At 43.2% G+C, this 22034-nt stretch overlaps 2 protein-coding genes across 4 annotated transcripts in view; both read left to right on the forward strand.

The window, feature by feature from the left end:
* Positions 1–22034, forward strand: part of SV2B (synaptic vesicle glycoprotein 2B) — a 177729-nt gene that overhangs the window by 96253 nt on the left and 59442 nt on the right. For all 3 annotated transcript variants that reach the window (XM_078078921.1, XM_036096135.2, XM_036096136.2), the window contains exon 2: positions 14625–15466. In XM_078078921.1, coding sequence (XP_077935047.1) covers positions 14926–15466 — 541 coding nt within the window. In that variant the 5' untranslated portion in view covers positions 14625–14925. The remainder of the gene's footprint in view (positions 1–14624; positions 15467–22034) is intronic.
* LOC118538275 (large ribosomal subunit protein uL18) lies at positions 5935–6695 on the forward strand. The gene has a single exon (XM_036096138.2). It carries the CDS (start codon positions 5937–5939, stop codon positions 6612–6614), a length of 678 nt encoding a protein of 225 aa, XP_035952031.2. The 5' UTR covers positions 5935–5936; the 3' UTR covers positions 6615–6695.

The raw sequence follows: 22034 nt of genomic DNA on the forward strand, positions 1-22034 counted from the left end.
TGCCAAATTTGTAGGAGGAATTTCAACAGTAAAGCCAAACAGTGGAAAAGGGTGTGTCGAAGAATTGCATCCCCCGATTAGCCAGAGATGCCAGAGAGATAAATATGTGATATTCTGTGATAATGTGGGGAAGCCCGCAGACCTCTGCAGAGGCCATGAGATATAGCGCTGCCTCTCTCCAGGTTTGTGACCTTGGGCAATGCTCTTGGCCTCTCTGAGCTCCTGTTTCCCAAACCCACCTCCTAGGTCTTTGCGAGGATTATATGAGATTGAGTGAGAAAACTCCCGACATATACTATAAGCTCATTAAAGGGTTTCTTCCTCTCCCCTGTCCTTTCCCTGTTACTCTAGGATTTGGAGCAGAGCCCAGAACTGTACAAAATGCTAGGCTCCAGCACTAAATATGTTTGCAATCCTGGCAACATTTTAGCCCTTTCTAATTACAAAGTTTATACTTTGCCAAAGCTGAATTAGGGGTGAGGACAGAGAGAAGTTGGGGGGGCTAATTATAGAGACTAAATACACTGGAGTGGGGGGAGGGGAGTGGAGGAGAACCACAGGGCCAATCACACCCAGAGGCTGAGTAATTCCAGGATAATAAGAAGATGCAGACAGGAATTCAGACATGCCCAGAATAATTAAAAAAAAAATTATTTCAGGGAAATACATGAGACTGATAAGCACAAGATGAGCTAGCTATGAGCCTCTACTTATGGTTTCCCCAAAGTGAGAAGTGTGGGGAGGTTTCTGGGGCTGAGAGAGCTGCAGGTTGATGGGGACCAGGGTGGAGCTGTAACTGGGCAACAGAGAGCAGGTGACCCTAGCCAAGCAGTGTCGGTTAAGTCCAGGGGCCCCAGCCACAGAAGGTGGGAACTGCAGGTAGTCCTAGAAGAGGGAGCATTTCCAGAGCTGGGTAATTGCAAGGCTAGAATGTAGCAAAAAGCTGGTTAGTTTCAAGAAGAAAAAAAAAAAAAAAAAACATGCAGGAGCGCTAAGAGGAGAGTACAGGTGAATCAGGACGCCAGGATGCCAGGACACCACGAAGCGCTCCCCCAGCCTGCCATGGCTCTCTGACTTGCCTTTGGGGCAAGTTGGGAAGGTCTTGGATCCTCCTTGATATCACCTACATCAGTTTGTCCATCTGCCAGTCTTTATGTTCCTCCCAGATCTAAATCTACAAAGTTTTTAAAGATCCAGACTTTCAACCAGTGTCCCCTCCTGGACCAACACATTTGTCTCACGCCAGTTCTGTATTTTTACTTTTGGGGGTATACTTCCAAAGGATCTAACAAACAGCAAGCCTGTTGTTTGTAGATTTAGTAAATATGTCTATCAACTAGGATATGATCTTGTTAATATTCTCCTTGGGGTTCAGGGCGCCTCCCATGTACTAGGAGCCCCCCAAAGTATTCATGAAATAGTGAACAACTGTCATGATGACAATTTAGTAAGGCTCGAGGATGCAGAAAGAGAGGAAATGAAGCTGGGGAGGTGGAGTAGGTGTTTCATGAGGGTCTTTCAAGGCCAAATTAAGGACAGTGTTTTGAAGGTCTCGAGAAGCCACTTAGGAGATGATAGTCAGGCTGCATGGAAGTGGGCTGACCTCATTGAGGGAATCCGGTTAAGCAATGAGCTAAGGCAGTGCCAGGGGGATGGAGTGCAGGGCATGTCTCCAGACCTTGTTTGTTCAGCATAGTGTCAAAAGTTAAAAGCGAATAGGGTCAGCTGGCAAAATCTGCAGGCCACACAAGACGGGGATCTCTGGCTTTCTTTGATATGGCCATGGTAGTCTTCAAAGACACATTCAATTCTTTTATTGGAGTAGTTGTCTAAACTATTTGTTCCTTCTCTTCAAGCCAGTCTTTCAACCAGGAGAATTGTTTTTGAGTCACATCTATTTGGGGAAGGACAAAAATGTGTCTGAAAGGCCCAGCAGGTTCTAATAGCTCTTCTTGCTCTGGGAGATTGAAGTCCACCAGCAACGTGACCTACCTAAAAATGCTCCCTTAGATAACACCGTGTTGTGTTCTCTGAGCCCCCCGGTGGATCTGCATAGCACAGGGGGCTCTTTTCTTTCCAAAGGAAGTATTTCTTCAGGATCTCTAGAGAAGGGAGCTGGCACGGGGTGGTGGGGAGAGGTGGTCAAGACCCTGGCCTGGGGGTGAGGGGTGGGGGTGAGGATTCAGGGTAAGCCCACACAACAAAATGAACAAAAACCCAAAAACTTGCCTCCATTCCTTTCCCTTTTTCTAGCCTAACCTAAAATGTGTCTGTGCCAGTTTTGCTCTTCAAGCTTCGAGGCATCAATTAGTTGAACACCCTCTGTTGTCACTCAAAGGCCTTCCCAATCTGGCCCTAACTTCTTTTCCACATTGATCTCCAGCCATCCTCCCAGGGTCCCCCTAAGCTCCCTCTTGACTCATCAGCTTCCCTGGAGTTACATCATTAGGTAATTTGGCATCACCGAAGGAGAGCAGAATATGCCACCCCAAAAGATGTCACCTTGGCCAATTGATTATTTTGAATTGAGCTTACTTAAGAAATAGTTGGTGCAAGAAGGATCCATGGAGCCTCCTTTGTTCCTTTGGAAATAAATCCCCCTTGTGAAAAGTATGCTCCTTGTACCAGCAGGGTAGGAGGCATCCTCATCACCAGACATAGGGAATTTAGGGCTAAGAGGGCTGTATAAAGAACACTTGTCACTTCTAAACTAATTTACTACCCCAAGCCCAAACCCCTTCATCGGGTCAATTCTTTACAAATTTATTGTTTCTTTGTCTAAAAGGTATATAAGCTACCTGCTTTGGTCACTTGAGTATCCTATTCTTTTTTTTTTTTTTTTTTTTGGTACTCCTGTACATACAAAATTAAAATTTTTTCCCTGTTAATCTGCCTTATGTCGATTATTAGGCCAGCCAAAGAACCTAGAAGGCAAGAATGGAAAAATTTCCCACCCCTGCATTACCCAAATTTGCAAGATTCACTGTATAATTTTGTCAGTCTGAGCATTTACTCGGGCACATATATTCCTAAGCGAACACACAGGGATGTGCTCAGTTGTTGGTGAACAGTGTATACTCTCTGTTGAATGCACTTGATTGTAAGGTAAAGTGGAATTGTAGAGGAATGTTTTGGTATAGAATAGAGGAGGCCAGATCCCAAGGACCTGGGTTGGGGACTCTGAGTTGTCTGGCAGGCAGGCCCTTCCAGTTGTAGCCAATAGATTCCTGCGCTCATTTAAGGTTTCTTTGAGCTAGCCCTGGTTTCCAGGAGAGGAGGTAAGTGTATGGTGGAGGAAGCTTAGTATAGGTGGAGAGTTTGAATCTGGACTCTCGAACTTACTGGCTGTATGACCTTGGCAAGTGCCTTGACCTCTCTGAGCCTCAGTTTTCTCTTCTATGGAATAGAGAAATAAGGATATCTATCTTGCACTGTTGTGAAGTTCAATGAGATGATACATTTTTTGTACTCAAGTGAGAAAATGTTGCTTTTTTTCTACTTGGAAGGCAGCGTTTTCTGTCTGGGTGGTATTTGCCAGTTTTCCAACAATCATGCACGATTCTCGAGACTTTCACCATATCACTGGCAAAGATCAAACATCACCTGTACTCCCATTTAATTAAAAAAAAAAGAACTCATTCTTACTAACAGAATACATTTATTTAGGAAGGAGACTATATCAATCCTATAAACCATAGGATAACTATAAAAACAAACACAATGAAAACAACACAGTGTTATGTTACTGATGTTCAGCCAGATACTGTTCTCTGCTAAAGGCTGTGAATCTAAGGCTTGTTTTCACTTTGTTGCAAAAGGGCAATTCGTGAGTTAGCAGGTAGGTGGTAGAGCTGTGCTGGTCCCCCAAAGAAGATTTTGATGTCCTTGACCATCAAAAGGGATTGAAAGAACTGAAAAAATACAATCACACTTTCTCTATGTGATTCAGTGTTATTTAATGCTATGCTTGAACACCTTTTGAAATCATGTCAGTTCCCACAAAAGATAGCATCTTCCACTTTGGGAAATGCTGGCCTTGATCATCAGTCATTTGAGAGCACAATATTAGCCCATGACTGCAGGGATGTGGGTCATGGTCAGGATCTCTAGAGAAGGGAGCTGGCACTGGGTGGTGGGGAGAGGTCAAGAACCTGGCCTGGGGGTGAGGGGTGGGGGTGGAGATTCAGGGCAGGCTGCAGCAGAGTGGAGTGCTAAAAATCCAGAGGGTCTCACCTCAAAGGCTGCAGATTTGCTGCTCAAGTGGGGTGAAGGTAAGGCTCTTATTGTGCTTTTGGCTGTGTTATACATTGCTGCAGAGGTGAGGGAATATGGAGAAATGCAGATCTGGGTGCTGGGCATTTATATAATTATAGCTATTTTTATGGAGCTCTTCCCAAGGTTTCTGAACATATTAACTCATTTAATTCTCATAACAACCCAGTGAATAAAAATCTGTATTCTCTTCATTTCACACATGAAGAAACTGCAGCCTAAAGGTTAAATAACTTGCTCTGATTTTCTGAGCCTGTAAGCGGCAGAGCTGGTATCTGTAAATGTATGCGGTGGGCAAGAATTTGCTTTACAACATCACCCAAGGCAAGAAAGTGCATTCAAAGTGTTTTTCTTAATCAAATCGCAGTAGTGTTGGTAGATGGCCATTATCAGTCTTTGTTAGGTTTCCCTTCCCCACTCCCGTGGGTGGACCACTTAAGTGGTCCCCCAAACAGTGGGGGTGCCTGGCTCTTAGCCCATGGCTGTGGCCACCATGGTTTTCCTTGTTCTTCCTGCTACTCAGGGCTGCCCGCAAGAGCTAGCTTTGCGCCCTCTGCTAGGCAATTCCGGTCTGGATAAATACAGTGACACCACTCAACAATCTGTTTACAGATTGTACGGCCGGGTGGGACCCCATTGCTGATCCCAGGGCTGCAGGATTAATAGTCTCCATAGCTGCCCCCCCAGCTCTCCTCCATCCAGAGTGCTGCCTGTAAGAGGGACTGGGGTCCATCTCCTCTCAGGGAACTCACTTCCTACTTCTCAGTGTTCCCCTCTCCCAGAGCTTGGGCACCTCATCTATAAGTCAAAACACCAGCCCCTCTTCCTCTTCCCTTCTAGCTTAGCTCCTGGGAGAGTCTAATTGTCTGGAGGGTTGGTTAAAGGCTTCTTTGGCCTTGCCCTTGAATCACACACACACACACACACACACACACACACACACACACAAATGTTACCTGTTTCCTATGGAAAGAAGAACAGAGGTTCTTGACCTTGAGTTAGCACAAAATTACCTGGAGAACTTGCAAATAAAACAGGTTTCTGTCCCCTTTTTGTTTCAAAAGATTTGGAATGGGGCCCAGGAATCTGTATTTAACTGGCAGGAAATGGTTCTGCTGCAGGTGATTTGAGGACCACACCGTGGAAAACACTGGCTTGCCTTTAGGACACAGAAGAACCAAGAGGGAGAAAATTAACATTTCAGGGAGTACTAGGCAAACATTAACATCTTAACAAATCAACCTGCATAATATAAATACATGTTTGCAATATGTAATATTATGGAAATTATTGGTATAATGATACGAATATATGATTTGCTTAGCATTTCCAACTACTATTATAGTGTGATCATTTTCTTCTCTTTCCTAATAAGTCCTTCAAAAACACAATTTTTATAATGCCATAATATTTAACTGTATAAGTATGCTAACATTTATTTACCATTTTTAATACATGCTTGTTTTCCAGATTTGATGTTCTAAGTAACGTTTTGATCAACATATATCTCCATACATTATTCTCTTGCCTTTATGTTTTAAAATGAAGAACTGTTCTGAACATCCCTAGTACTTCAAGGATTTAGTATTGCTTTGAAAAACTTGTTTTTTTCTTCCCACTGAAAGATCAGGTGGTTTGGTTTGTGTTTAATAATCAAAGGAGATATGATAGTTTGTGCGGCTTATGCTCATGAACTCCCAAAGTATGGTGTGAAGGTTGGCCTGACAAATTATGCTGCAGCGTATTGTACCAGCCTGCTGCTGGCCCGCAGGCTCCTCAATAGGTTTGGCATGGACAAGATCTATGAAGGCCAAGTGGAAGTGACTGGAGATGAGTACAATGTGGAAAGCATTGATGGTCAACCTGGTGCCTTCACCTGCTATTTGGATGCAGGGCTGGCCAGAACTACTACTGGAAATAAAGTTTTTGAGGCCCTCAAGGGAGCAGTGGATGGAGGCTTGTCTATTCCTCACAGTACCAAACGATTCCCTGGTTATGATTCAGAAAGCAAGGAATTCAATGCAGAAGTACATCGAAAGCACATCATGGGTCTGAATGTTGCAGATTATATGCGTTACCTAATGGAAAAAGACGCAGATGCTTACAAGAAACAATTCTCTCAATACATAAAGAACAACGTAACTCCAGACGTGATGGAGGAGATGTATAAGAAAGCTCATGCTGCTATACGAGAGAATCCAGTGTATGAGAAGAAGCCTAAGAAAGAAGTTAAAAAGAAGAGGTGGAACCGTCCCAAAATGTCTCTTGCCCAAAAGAAAGATCGGGTAGCTCAGAAGAAGGCAAGCTTCCTTAGAGCTCAGGAGCAGGCTGCTGAGAGCTAATAAACCAAACCACAATTATCTATGAAGATTTTTCAGATAAAGACAATAATAAACTTATTCATCAAGCAAAAAAAAAAAAAATCAATTGTTTCTCACACCTTGGAAACTAGCTTTCTGTTTTAACACAATGGAAATAGCTGGGTGATTCAGCTAAGAAGGGAGAAAAGTGTACTTTCCATGTCATACTAATGAGCAAATGCTGTTGTAAGTAGGACAGGGGCAGTGATTGTGGGGAGACTCAGAGAAGCTGTCTTCCAATACCAGCCAGAGAAGTCTTGGTATTTTCAGCCCATGGATTGATGTAACCTACCCCAGAATCATCAAGCAGTGTGTTTCAAGTAGCACTGCAAGTGGCTAAAATGTTACGGTCAGGAAGTTGTTAAATAACTCAAGCCTTCCTGAGAACCCCTGCACCACAGTCATCTCAGGGGGGAACTTGGTGGTAGTAGAAGGCCAGTTAGCGAAGCAAAGGAATGAACGGATCCTTGTGAAAGGTGGCATCTTCAGGATGTCAGCTGACCCGACTTTTTTTTTTTTTTTTTAAACATAGGTAAACCAGTTGGTCTATTCACAACAAATGCAAGGGCACTCTGGTCCATGGGCCGTTTTAGACTTGCTTTCAGCCTGACACTGAATAACTATTAACCTTTAACGAGCAAACATTTTCAAAGACTTTCTATGGTTAAAGGCTCTGTGTTTGTTGTTGGAGATGCAAAAATAAGTAAAAACCCAGTGCATTATCTATCCTAGAATTGCTTACAATCTCTTGGCAGAGAGACACATAAACAGTTACAATAAAATACGATAATAGAGATATCATGGGACCTCATGGAGTAATTCTAAATATTTAAGAATAAAGAGCCATCAAATTTCCAAAAAATGGCTTATCAGTTTGTAAATGTTGCTCTTAATTTAAAACAGATACTATTCCTAGATATTAAACTAATAACAATTATGTTTTAAATATTACTTTGATGGTTCAAAGCATTGTCAGAGATACAGAAGAAAATGTTGAGTCTGATACTGGAAAGGACTTTAAGAAGTCACCTAGTACAGCCCCTCTTTTTAGGGACCTCAGAAAGTCAGTGACTCATTCAAGGTCCCCCAGTAACTTGATGGTAGAGATAAGACTATAATTCAGGTCCTCTTTCCAGTGGTCCAGTGGTCTTTCTCTTCCACAGCGTACAATATTTTATACTGAGTCCCCTGCCCTCTCTTAGTACTCATTTTTGGTATGACCTACACAATTCGTATGAAAACTTAAGGAAGAGATGTCTGCAAAGCTAACTGACACATTGGACATCTCATTAGTACCCATCGGAGTTTGTTGACTTCACTATCTCTTGTTCATGTAAAATAGAATTCACTATCTTGTTCATGTAAAATAACATTTACTCAAGTTATACCTTTATATGCCTCAGTTCCCACTAAATTCGTGTCAAATAGTTTCAGGGGTACCCAAGTCTAGCTCATGTATTGGGGTACTAGTCCTTCCAGTCCAGGTTATCCACCATTTTCTTCTGCCTTGATTCACTGGGGTGAATCTCCCTTCAAGGCCAATTGCAATTGAGGGGACAGCTGCTCCTGAGGGGGACAACCAGTGGGCCCAGCTTTCCAGGGGTGGGTGCTGAGGACACTCGTATCTTTGCTAAGGGGACCATCTTCTGTTACTGCTTGTGCTAAAGTTGCTACATTCCAGGCTCTTGATACATCACGAAGATTTGACCGAATCTGGTTTATCCCTTCCTCCAGTTGTGACCCACTGGGCTGTGACCAGGCTGTGCTCCCCGATTCTCTCTTACAATAGGAAGCTCTTGGCCCCACATGCAAATAGACTTTGGGATGCTCACCAACTGGGCTCTCAAAACATGAGAAAATCCTAGGATTAATAGACCTTAGACTCGAAGCATAAAATCAGTACCTAACTGGAAAAGCCTGGATTTCATGGATGTTAACACAGGTTCCAAGGACAAAGAGGCTGTGGTCATGGGAAACACTGATTTCAACAAGTGAAATAGATTTATTTTGGTGGGGGAAAGAACAGCAGCTTTTTTTGAGGTATAACATATAACATTAAATCCACTCATGAGTGTACAACTCGATGATTTCTTAGCAAATTTATGAAGCTGTGCAACCGTCACTATAATCCAATTTTAAAACATTCCTCTCATTCCCCCAACCTGAATTTCCTTAAGTTTACTTACAGTCAATCCCCGCTCCCACCCCTGGCCCTGGGCAACTGCTTATCTACTTTCTGTCTCTGTGGATTGCCTGTTCTGGACATTTTATACAGGTGGATTCATGTGATATGTGGCCTTTGGCATTTGGCTTCTTTGACTTGGTATGTTTTTGAGGTTCATCCGTGTTGTAGTATGTATCAGTACTTTGTGCCTTTTTATTGCTAATTATTATCCCATTGCCTGGATATACCCATTTTGTGATAGACGTTTGTATTGTTCCCAGTTTGGGGCTGTTATAAATTATATTGTTATCAGCATTCTTGTATTAGTCTTTGTGTGGGCATTTTTTTTTTTTAAATTTTTATTTCTCTCAGGTAGATACTTAGGAAGTAATTGCTGGCTTATTTTGTAAGTGCATGCTTAACATTTTAAGAAATGTTAAAACTTAACATTTTAAGAAACTGAAGGAGCTGAACCGTTCTTCATTCCCAGCACCGATGGATGAGGGTTCCAGTTCAGCACATTCCAGCCCACCCTTGCTATGGTCTGTCTGTGGATTGGAGCTGTTCTGGATGTGTATGTGGTGCAGCTCATTGTGGTGTTAAATAAGTATCTATTCAGGTCTTTCACAGACTTGAACCTAGCAATGTGCAGTTTGAATCTCCAGAAGAGAATAGTGAATATGGTATGCCATGTTTCCTAAACTCAAATAAGCTCTTGGAATTCTCTCTCTCTCTCTTTTTTGCCCCCCTGAAATGAGCTTATGAAAGGCTTAATGTTCTAGAGCATACATTTTGGGAAGCATTACATCATTCTATTCGAATATTATTTTTAGCTTTGTTCTCGGTGATATTTAATTACACACAAGAGTTTACCACCCAGTGATGCTGAGTCGAATAGCACAGACTCAGAGGTTCAGAGAACTTGAGAGGTGAGGGAAGAGGCTGACGAGGTTAGGGCTGGCTTGCGTCTGAGAGATAGTGGTTTTCATGAGGAACGAAATGTCAGTTTGTTTTTCTCTGTACTTGGTTCCCCAGCACGGCCCAGATGGACCCCCACATCTCCAGTGGAGCTGGGCTGGGCTCAAGCTGAGATGTTGGCTACACTTTAATTGTCAACGCTCAGTCAGATAATGATCATAATGACAGCAACAACAAAGATAATCAGATCAAATTTACATCAATCACATCTGTGCCCGGCACCATGCTAAGCGCTCTTCGCAGATTATCTCACGTGGGTGCTTTTATTACAACAATTTTACAGATAAGAAAATTGAGGCCCGGAGTGGTGAAGAGCTTGAGCTCACATCATAGGACGTGGCAGGGTCAGGACTTGAACTGGGATCCCTCTGGGCCCCCTCTGATGCCAGAGTTTGTGCTCTGTGTCCCACCACCCCACCAAAAAGACAATCTGAAAGAAGTCTGGAAAAAGATTTTTGTTTGTTTTAATTATACAGCAACTGGAGGATTCCGGAAAGGTTTCCAGCATAGAGTTTGCTTCCCGAACGTCACCACCTTCCTGGTCGCCTCACCTTCTCCTTGTCCTCTGACAGGAAATGCACCATCTGTTCTCCTGTGGGAGACTCCTCGTGTCCATCCTTCTCTTCCAGTCCCACGGCCACCACCTTTGTCCTGGCCTCACCACACCTCTGGATTATTACCCTCCCGGCCATGAAAACTTCTACCTAATTTCATTGTTCCCAGGTTTTCTCTTAAAAACCAGGTCACCTATCCCCACCAGGGAGATCTTTCTAGATCCCTGCTCTGTGTGACACACTGCTCTGCTCACTTCAACAACTGTCATGGCTCCCTTTGCTCAAAGGAGGATTCCCAGTCCCTGAGCAGGGCATTCGGACTGACTGCTCTTCACTTCCCCACTGTATCGCTCTAAGTCTCCCTTCTTGGATCGACCGCTATAGGCGGGTGCTTCACCGCTGCCCAAACAAGCTAAGTCATGTTCTCCTCCATGACTTTGCTGATCCTTGGTCTCCAGCGTTCAGTGGCCTCCTCTCCTTCTGGCTTCTCTAAGCCCTTTTCTGCCCTTGACAGTCTCCAACCTCTAGGATGCTGTTCTGGCACATCCTAGCCCATAACGACCTGTCCCTCTTCTGAACCCCCTGGGAGAGCCTACGATTGTGACGTCTTCAGCATCAATCTCGCTTACTGTGAAATGAGTTCGTAATAATAGTCCTTGCCTCATAGGATCGTTGTCCTGGTTAAAAGACCAGGATACGCATGATACACTCAGTCTAGTACCTGGCACAAAGCCACAAGGCAAGTTTTATAAAAGATACTATTAGTAATAATTAAGATTGTCATTTTTATTATTGCATGATGCTTTGCATTGTTCCATCTGACTCTTCCATGAGGGGTGGATGTCTTGAGAATGGGGCTGAGGTCATGTCATATCTATCATGTTGCCTGAAGCACCAGAGATTCTGGGGGATGTTCGTGGAGGATGGGTGCACAAAGCCTAACCTGGGGGTCAGAGGCTTGATGCTACTCTTGGCTGTGTAGACAACTCACATGTGACCTTGACTTGTCTCTTTGGAGTCCAGTCTCTTCCCGTTGTACCCCCTCCCTAAGGTTCTCTGTGAACCTGCTTCAAATCCAATCCCTGACGGTCAGTTCTCTGTGTTAACTTGGACACCTTTTTAAATCCTCCCTAACCCTCAGTTTTCTGCATCAGTGAAATGGAGAGAATGGTTTTGCTTCACAATTGGCTGTGAGGATAAACAATTATTGCTTTTCAGTTAATAGGTGCTCTCGTGCTTATTCTGTTATTGCTGGTTAGGTGATAAATACTTGGCTTGTTAATGTTGTTGAGTGAATTTATTTCCTGGGGCTGCCTTAACCAAGTACAACAAAGTGGGTGGCTTAAACGAAGAAATTTACCGTCTCATGGTTCTGAAGGCTAGAAATCTGAAATCAGGGTTGGTTTCTTCGGAAGGCAGTGAGGGAGACTTCTCTTCTAGCTTCGGGTGGCCTCAGGCATTCCTTGGTTTGTAGATGGCGCTCTCCCCGTGTCATGTCATCTTCGCTCTATTCAGATGGGTGTCTGAGTCCAAATTTCCCCTTTTTATAAGGTCACCAGTCAACCTGGATTAGAGTCCACCCTAATGATCTCATCTTAACTCAATTACTTCTAGAAAGACCGTATTTCCAAATAAGGTGACATTCTGAGGTACTGGGTTTAGCACTTCAATATACCTTCTTGGGGATTCACATTTCAACCCATAACATTGAAAGTGATTAATGGTTGTATTCTCTGGAAAATGCTTTGTTGGAAAAATAACTTGGCCTTTCTCAATGGAAGAGAAAACGACCCCACAACACCCAACAGTGACTCCTCCCTACTCGAATGCACTTGCCATTCGCAGAAGCTCATTTCACGGGATCAGATGAGTGGAATTGGCTTTGACAAAGATCTCCTTCTTTCCACAAAGCGAGTCCCAGGACCTCTGCCCCTTGTGACATTTCCCACATATACTTTTAGAATTGCAAATCTATCATTTCTGGTTCATGACATTTTTTGCAGAGCCCCCAGGATGGAAATAACACACCAGATCTCAGGCAGTTGGCATTCTTTCTCTGTTTTTTTTTTATAGCACTCTGCAAAACTCTCATGCTGTTTACATGTGATTTATATTCCTCCTGTGGTTCCTAAATGGATATAATAAAAACAGATTTAGAATATTAATCTGACATGATTCAGGCCAGCATGGTCCAATACAAATTTATTTACTGGGGGAAAAATCTGAAAAGATAAAGTGAGAATCAGTCCTTAATAAATCTTTCTTGCTGTCTCTTACGACACTGTTCCTGAGAAGGCCGTCCACTGGAGTTCTTGGGATATTTGTGGAAAATGTAGGTTTCCAGGTCCCACCCACCACTCTACAAGTTCTGAGTCTCTGGAGGAGGGGTCCTGGGATTTGCATTTCTAATAAGTCCCTCAAGCCCCTGTGGTTCTGGCCCACCCTTCGTTTGAGAACCACTCGTCTCTGGCATCGCCCAGAAGAAATATGTTTTTTTTTTTAAGATTTTATTTATTTATTTGAGAGAGAGCACATGAGAGGGGGGAGGGTCAGAGGGAGAAGCAGACTCCCTGCTGAGCAGGGAGCCTGATGTGGGACTCAATTCCGGGACTCCAGGATCATGACCTGAGCCAAAGGCAGTTGCTTAACCAACTGAGCCACCCAGGTGCCCCTGTGTTTTGTTTTCTTTTTTTTTTTTTCCCTGTGTTTTGTTTTTGAGTCACTGAGTTCCAGAGCTGGAGTCTGTCCAGGGCTGAAGGTGAAGAGAGCCAGGCAGGTAGACGTGGGGCAGGGGGATGAGTGTGTCCAGTCCATTGTGGGATGGCATCTGCTGAGCATGGATTTCAGATGGGACAGGGAGACCTGTAAAGGTTGACAACACACACACAACAGTAGGTGGGTTGAGCTGTGAAGTGAGTCTCTGGCAGCCCCAGGGAAGGTGTCCAGCAGCCAGGGAGAGCTGAAGCGGGGTCAGGTGTCTGGGAGGGGCCCTGCCTCCACCCCTGAGGGTTGCTCAGGGAGCAGCTGGGCCTCCGTGTCCCTCTGGGGAGCTGTGTGAAAACTCAGACCCCCGAGCTTGAACCAGCCCCTCTGCATGCTCGGGAATCTGCATTCTAAAGCCCTCCAGGTGATCTATGTGACAGTCCCCCTGAATAGCGTTTGGGAAGCACAGGGACCATGGAAAGAACTGACTTTGGGAATCAGTGGGTCTGGCGTTGAGTCTTCATTGTTTGATCTTGACCTAACTCCAGCTGAGCCACAGTTTCTTTATCTGTAAAATGAAAGTACAAATACTTTCTTCTTGCTGTTTTGATCACTGTGACAGTTAGGGAGAAGGGACATGACACATTTAGGACAATTTCTGGCACACAGTAGGCTTCATGAAGTGGTGGCTCCAAACCTTCCGAGAACTGAGATTCGAAGGATGTGATTGGGACAGGGTGCGCCAGTCGCTGGGCGTGAGTATCAGCAGGTGGCCTCGGGGATTGGCTTTGGCTCTGACAATACTGGGTCCTGGTTTCTACAATTGGGACTAGGGAAAAAAAGGAGTGGCAATCATGTCAAGGCTAAAATAATATTTCCCACGCAGGTCCCAAGCATTTTATGAACAACCTTATGAGGTAGCTAGTATTATTATCCCCATTTTACAGATGAGAAAACAAAGCCTCAGAGAGACATGAGCATGGTCACACAGCCCTGATGTGGCAGCATGAAGCTTTCCGGCTCTGGGTCTTCAGCAGCTTTTCCTCCCTAGTTAAGCCAAGTATGAGGTCAGAGGGGCCTTCGAACCATCAAAGTGCTGAGTCTCCAAGTGAGCCAGGCCTTCGGAGAAATGGTCCTGAAGGTTTGCCACAGCATTCTAGATATAAAATCGTATAGCCACCTCATAACAAAGTTAGAAAAGCTGGCATTTTTCTAACAGAAGCTGAGCTATAATAAATCTGTCCTGTTGCCAAAGGCTTGATAAATTCTAACAGAAAATCCCATAACACAATATCGTCTTGTATTGAGAATCCCTTGCCCACTTTCTGCTTCCTTCTCGTGTAAGAGTTGACCCTTTTCATAGGTTAATCAGCACCTCCAAAGACCTCTCTGACCACTGTTGTTTCTTCCCTTCCCCTTTGTCTCACTGATTCAGTCCTTATTCATTTGATACAAATCCAAATGTCTAATCAAGATTTCCTCCACCTAGCACCTGAAGCGCTGGCATGTGTAAACATATTTGTTTAATTCTGAGAGTATTTTAAGAATTTCTGCATTTTGTAACACTCCTCTCTCCCTTTTCTCTACTCCCAGGGCATAACCTTCAGTAGCAGAACAAACCAGGCCAGCTAGCAAGCTGCCAAGTCCTGTGGGCTCCTTGTCAAGGAAAACAGCTGACCCCATTTCTAATCAACCTCTCCCCACAAAACTCTGCTGGGTCACTGAAGGAGACCAGATCAGAATTTGAAACTTTCCAAAAACTTCCAATATACACTGAACGCAAAAGGATACTTACGTCGTCTTTGCATAAATCTGCTCTGTTTGGGAGATAAGGGGGAGAATCACCCAAGAAGTCACACGAACAGATTCTACCTTGAACGCCTCTGCACTTATAATGGGTGATGGTTATCGAAACAGCCCAAACCTCTACCACAGTGCAAGAGATATAGCTCGAGAGGCGACCCGGCAGTCCCGGAACCAAGGAATGGATGACTACAAGTATCAGGACAACTATGAGGGGTATGCCCCCAATGATGGCTATTACCGTGGCAATGAGTCCAACCCAGAGGAGGATGCACAGAGCGATGTTACAGAAGGCCATGATGAGGAGGATGAGATCTATGAGGGCGAGTACCAGGGCATCCCTCACCCAGATGATGTCAAGGCCAAGCAGGCCAAGATGGCACCCTCCAGGGCAGATGGCCTTCGGGGCCAGGCTGACCTGATGGCCGAGAGGATGGAAGATGAGGAGCAGTTGGCCCACCAGTATGAGACCATCATTGATGAGTGTGGCCACGGGCGTTTCCAGTGGATCCTCTTTTTCGTCTTGGGTTTGGCTCTGATGGCTGATGGAGTGGAGGTGTTCGTGGTGAGCTTTGTCCTGCCCAGTGCGGAGAAGGACATGTGTCTGTCCAGTTCCAAAAAAGGAATGCTTGGTAAGTAGAAATTTCCAAAGATCATTCTCTTTGTGACATTAAATTATGAAGGGGAAAGAGCAGTTAAATTTATATAGTACCTGTCACTCTTGGGCACCTTAAATCTATCACGATGGCCTTGCAATGCTCTCATTTTACCTCCATTTGCCTTTAAGGCATTTTTATCTCAGAGAAAATTAATTGGCTCAAGTTTACCCAGTTAATAAGTATTAGAGCTTGGATCCCTGCTCAGGTCTGTCTGACTCTCAAGTTCTTAGTTCTTTTTCCAAATCTTATTGCCTTTTTGAGAGTTAGACCTCTCTCATCTTCATAGTAAACCACTTTCCATATTGAAACGGCAAATACATTTTGTGAGTGGTAGGCCAGAAGGCCTCTTCCTCTCAGCCCTCTCTGTGTCCTTCTAGAATCTGATGGCGTCTGCTCCTGGTTTCTCTTGTATGTAAGTGTCAGTGGGCTAACTGCCCATGTACCTTGGGGATGCATGCTGGGCTGAGCTTACCCCCACAACCCCTGCAGGCCACTGGGAGTCACACTGTGAAGCACAGATGTATTCCACAGGATGGAGGACCAGCCTTGCAAATCAGTAATAGACTGGTACCGTGAGAGCCAAGCCTCAGATATCAGGGCCTGAGACAAAGAGGATTTTGTGAAGTTAGAGAGAGGATGGGTACCAATGGTGTGGTGTAGAAGAGATTCATCATAATACAGACAAGGATTTGTCTTGATCATTAAATGTCTTGGAAACATATCCATTCTCTACATGTAAAGTCCATGCAATTGATTATTTAGCAAACATACAGTTATTGAGAACTTACCATGAGTCATGTTCTTAAGAACCCTCAAGAACTCAAAACCTGTCTAGCAACTTAATTCATTCACCCAATAAATATTTATTATGTGTATACTGTGTGCCAGTCTCTGTGCTCAGCCCTTGGGAAGAAAATATTGAACCAGATAGACATGGTCCTTGCCTCTCGAGGGACTCACACACAGCAGGACAAACAGGCATTAACAGACACAGAGAGTTATTCAATTACTGTAGAGATAAGTGCTATGAAATACTTTGTAGGACTCTCTTCTCTAGTACTTGCTTTAAAGAAAGCATTGACAGGGGCACCTAGGTGGTGTAGTCAGTTAAGCATCCGACTCTTGGTTTTGGATCAGGTACTGATCTCAGGGTCCTGATCTCAGGGTCGTGAGATTGAGCCCCTCATTAGGCTCTGTGCTCAGTGTGGAGTCTGCTTCAGATTCTCTCTCTCTCCCTTTGCCCCTCCCACTCATGCTAAAATTTCCCACTAAAATAAATAAATCTAAAAAAAAAAAGCAACTGTTGGCAAACATTTTCTATAAAGACCTAGATAGTAAATATTTTAGGCTTTGCAGGTCCAGATAGTCTCTGTTACCACTACTCAACTCTGCCTCGGTAGCACAAAAGCAGCTATAGACAACACACATGGGCATAACTGTGTTCCAATAAAACTTTATTTATGAAAAAAGACAAAGGGCCAGATCTAGCCTATGGGCTGTAGTTTGCCAGCCCTGATTTAAAGCCCCTCTAAATAAGATTGGGATATAAAATAAACACCTGCAATAAAGAGTTGTTCCTGGAAGCTTTTAAAGTTTGTTTAATCCATTTATGCTTAACTAAAGGGCCATTTAAAATGATTAAACTGTGTCGTATATGACCAGTAGGGAACCGAAAGAGACTGAGTATGTACAAACAGAAGGAATGACTTAAGGAGCAAGGCTATCACCCAAAATTTTTAAACACCATTAGAATTTTAGTTGCTTTTTAAAATTGTATTTTTATTGAAAAAATTCTGCTATGTGCTTTTAAGTGTGAATCCTTTTTTTTTTTTGGTAAGGGCAAAAAACAAAACAAACCCCAAGTCCCAAACAAAACCATACAGTCCCCAATTTATCTAAACATTTGCAAGGCCTTAATTTGCTTTGCGGTATTCTCAACTGAAACCCTGGGTCCCTGTTAGGCCAAATTGGCAATGTCAGTAACGATTTCACGCCTCTTGGTCTCTCTACCATGTCGGTTTCTGGCAACCTCATTAACAGAGCTGCAGCATGGTTGGAGCTCCTGATGGCTCCCAGGGCAAATGTTCGGAGTCGAGGGAACATGGTCCTAATCTAGAGAGCTCATATTTGTGCAATTTTGCTTTTGGTGTTTGCCAAGAAGACGTTATGACTCAGCCCAAGAAGGGCAGGCAGACTACCTGAGCAGAGATGGACTTCCTATGCACTTATGGGCCCCCCTGTGTGGTCAAGGAAGTGGATCCGGGTGGTAGATGATGGGAAGGTCTCCAGGGACCAGCATTTCCACACGCTGTTTCATCTGACCTTCATGGTCACCATGGCGGTTAGAGGAGTTTCACCCCATTTGTACCTGTCAGGGAACATGGAGAGCTATATCCTAGGTTACATAGAAATTGCTGGAGCTGAGATTTTAACCCAGGTTTGTCTGATTTCAAAGTCTCCTCTCATTCTGTTCCACCATCCTGCCTTTCTTTCCTACATGGTCTTTGGAAAAGAGGTCGTGCCATGGGGCAGGCCTTCTTTCCATGTCATCAAGCACCCCGTAGATTGCTTAGAGGAACATAGATTGCTTCCAACAGAGAGGTGGCATGGTGTGAGAAATGATGCTGTGGGTGCTAGAGTCTGGCCACTAGGGTTTGGCCACTAGTTATGCCATTTACCAGTTAGTGACCTTGGGCGAGTCATACATTCTCTTTGTTTCCCATATGTGGAATAGGGTAATAATACTTTTTTTTTTGGTGAGGACTAAATGAGATAAAGCTGGTAAAGCAACCAACCCTGCATAAGGCCTAAACAACTGTTAGTTCTTGCTATTTTGTATCTTGACATTCTCCTTCCCCGCATTTGGGACAAATTATAGTTGCAATGACATAATGGGGTGGCATGCACCCTGGAGCCAGGCAGCCTGGGTTTGAGTCCTTGCCCTGCCAATTCTTAGGGTGATTTGGGGAAAGTGGCTTAGCTTCTCTGTGCCTTGGTTTCCTTGTCTGCAAAATGGAGACGACAATGGGATTTACTTTATAGGGTTTTGTGAGGATTCAATGAGTTCTATGCATTTAACTTGCCTAAAACAGTGCTTGCACATAATTGGTGCTCAAGTTATCTTAGTTGTTTTGTTATTATTATTATTGTTTATTATATATAGTTGTTATTGTTACTAAACTGATGACTTGGTAATGATGAGCCACCCAAATTCAGGGCTAGATCTTCTCAGGTGATGACATTGCCCATTTTTTTCAGGCCAAATTATTTTTTACAGGCTTTTAAGCTGCCCTACGTGGGCTGGTGACAAGGCCCCCTCTCTTCTGTGCTAACCCAGTTCTTTCTCTCTTTCTTTTCCCTGTATGTGTGTGTGTGTGTGTGTGTGTGTGTGTGTGTGTGTATGTGCATGCTTGTGTGTGTTTAAGATTTAAATTTTTTAGGGCAGTTTTAGGTTCACAGCCAAATTTTGAGAAGAAGGTACAGAGATGTCCTGCATGGCTCTGTCCTTATAGACATGCCTAGTCTCCCCCCATTACCAATATCCCCCCCGCCAAAGTGAAACATTTGTTATAATTGTTTAACCTATGTGGACACATAATTGTGACCCAAAACTTGTACTTTTTTCAATTTAGGGCTCGCTCTTGGTGTTAAACGGTCAATGCATTTGGATGAATGTATAATGACATGTATCTATTATTATAGTATCATACGAGGTACTTTCACTACCCTAAAAAATCCACTGTGCTCTGCCCATTCAGCCCTTCCCTGACTCCAATCCCTGGAAGCATCTGATTTTTTTTTATTGTTTCCATAAGGTTGTGCCTTTTCCAGAATATTCTATAGTTGGATCATACAATATGTAGCCTTTTCACATTGGTTTCTTTCAATTAGTAATGTGCATTTAAATTTCTTTCATGTTTTTTCATGGATTGATAGCTCATGTCTTTTTAGTGCTGAATACAATCCCATTGTCTGGATGTACCGCAGTTTATTTATCCATTCACCTGCTGAAGGACATCTTGGTTGCTTCCAAGTTTTGGCAACTAGAATAAAGCTGCTATAAACACCTGCATGCAGATTTTTGTGTGGACATAGCTTTTCAAATCCTCTGGATAAATACCAAGGAGTGTGATTGCTGGATCATATGATAAGAATACATTTGGTTTTGTAAGAAATGGCCAAACTGTCTTCCAAAGTGGCTGTACCATTTTGCATTCCCGCCAACAGTGAATGAGACTTCCTGTTGCTCCACATCCTGGCCAGCCTTTAGCATCCTTGGTGTTCTGGTTTTTGGCCATTCTTATAGGTGTGTTTCCTTGTTGTTTTAACTTGCCTTTCCCTGAGGACATACCACATGGAGCATCTTTTCATATACTTATTTACCAAATATGTATCTTCTTCTGTGAGTGTCTGTTAAGGTGATAGCCCTTTTTTAAATTAGGTTGTTCCCATATTGTTTTAGGAGTTCTTTGTATGTTTCAGGTAACAGTCGTTTAACAAGATGTGTCTTTTGTAGACATTTTCTTCCAGTCTGTGACTTTGTCTTCTCATTCTCTTCTTGACTCCTGAACTTTTAGAAAGATGAGAGTTGAGCTCCTTCAAGTGCTGCATTTTAGTGGGTCACTCATCTAGAATTGTCTCACTTGGGGAAGAAAAAGTCTGTGAAAATATTGTTAGCATTGAAGGCCCTGCCCTGCTTACTATCAAGTGGTCGGTCTCCTTCAAGACAAGGAGAATGCATTCATTTGTTAATTAAAATCTTCCTGCATTATTTTTTAAAACTACTGAATATTATCACATGCCTGGGATTCCCTCTGGCTGATGGCCACACAAAGCAGGCAACTCATAGGACTCAGTGAGTTTTATTCTTTTATATATGTGTGCTAACTTATTAACATTATTACGTGAAGGGCGTCTTGGTAGTTTATTATGAAACAAGAAGGAAAACTCTGCATACTACTTTTCTGGACTAAGAAGTATTTTTCATGGAATAAAACTACTTTGTTTTCAAAACCATGACTTCCTTACAAACAGTATATCAAAGAAAATCAATGCAAGCCCAGTGCTTTCAGTAACTGTTTTCAAAGTGCGTTTCAGAACATTTCAAGAATAGATGGCTCTAGCAAGGCCTGTCTGCACACTGCAGGACAGAGCAAAATGCTTTTATTTATTTAAAGTCCATTTTAAAAAGTTAAAAATTGGGGAGGGGGGAGGATAGGCAATGCTTAATGTCCAACTGTACCATGTATTTAATTAAATTTATTTTTTTTGCAGTTTTACATTCTGCTTTTTTAAAATTTAAATTCAATTAGTGAACATAGAGTACATCCTTGGTTTTTGGTGTAGTGTTCAATGATTTCATTAGTTGTATGTAACACCCCGTGCTCTGCTTTTTTTTTAAACGCAAGTGTAGTTGACACAGATCAAGGAGTTTTATTCTAAAGGCAGAACTAGAGCTCACACAAAAGATATAAAATATAAAACAGCATGGGGCACTTGCAGTGTCACATCCAATATTATCCTTTTGGCCCAAAGATGAAGAAAACAAAGGGCTTGTAAGGGATGGAGCCTGAGATCAGGCTGCTCTGAAGTCTTTCTCTGAGATTCCATGATCTTAGGTGGTGGACGAATGAATTCACATTTCTTTTTAATGCCCTTTCAGGTCCCATTGATGTATATTCCAGTTATATGTAAAAAAATCATTCAAAGAATTGACGTTAAAGGTAGGTAGTTCAGGATCGTGTTTGGTGTTTTCAAATGACACCCACTTGTTGGCATCTCAGTGCCTTGTTCCCTTGCATTTAATGTTGGGGATACCGATAGCATCCTCCTTTGCCTGCTTTGGGTCCACTGACGCCAAAGTTTCTCCACAATTGCAAAAATACTCCTTAAGCAGCTGGATTTAAGGTGGACTCTTCCCACCTTCCTGCTGCCCAAAAGAAAGAGAGTCCCATTTTCAGGCAAAAGTTTCATTTTTGCCTTCAGGATTTTGATTTCCTGGAAGGGTCTAGTTGCTTGGCGTGTATTTTATTGGCTCTTAGTTTTTCTTGCCATCTGCAGTGTGACAGCTCAGGGAGTCCTATTCTTCAGGCAGTAATTTAGAACCTCACAAGGGACCCCTGGGGCTTGGTGTCTGCATGAGCTATAGGGCAGACGCAGAGCAATGTCACACGGGATGGATTCATTAGAATAAATTTTGAGCTCGATTTCCACAGCAGCTCAGAGGTGCCCTTACTACTCTGCTGTCACGGAAAATTATCCTTTAATTGTTTTATGTGTGAATTCGAGGTGAACATCAGGGTAGAACATGTGATTTATGAACTACTTTTTCATTAGCCCTGAATTCAGAGTATCAGTTCCTGAAAGGAAGGCCACTCTGGGCCCCTGGTCCTGGCACAAAATATGTGCCCAGTGAATACTTACCTACCACAGTGAAAATAAATACTAATGATGGTGAAATTCACTGCTAGGAATATGTGTGTGTGTGTGTGTGTGTGTGTGTGTGTGTGTGTTTTATTTATATCAGTTGTTCTTATTTAGA

This window comes from Halichoerus grypus, chromosome 8, assembly GCF_964656455.1.
Source record: "Halichoerus grypus chromosome 8, mHalGry1.hap1.1, whole genome shotgun sequence".
Taxonomy (NCBI): domain Eukaryota; kingdom Metazoa; phylum Chordata; class Mammalia; order Carnivora; family Phocidae; genus Halichoerus; species Halichoerus grypus.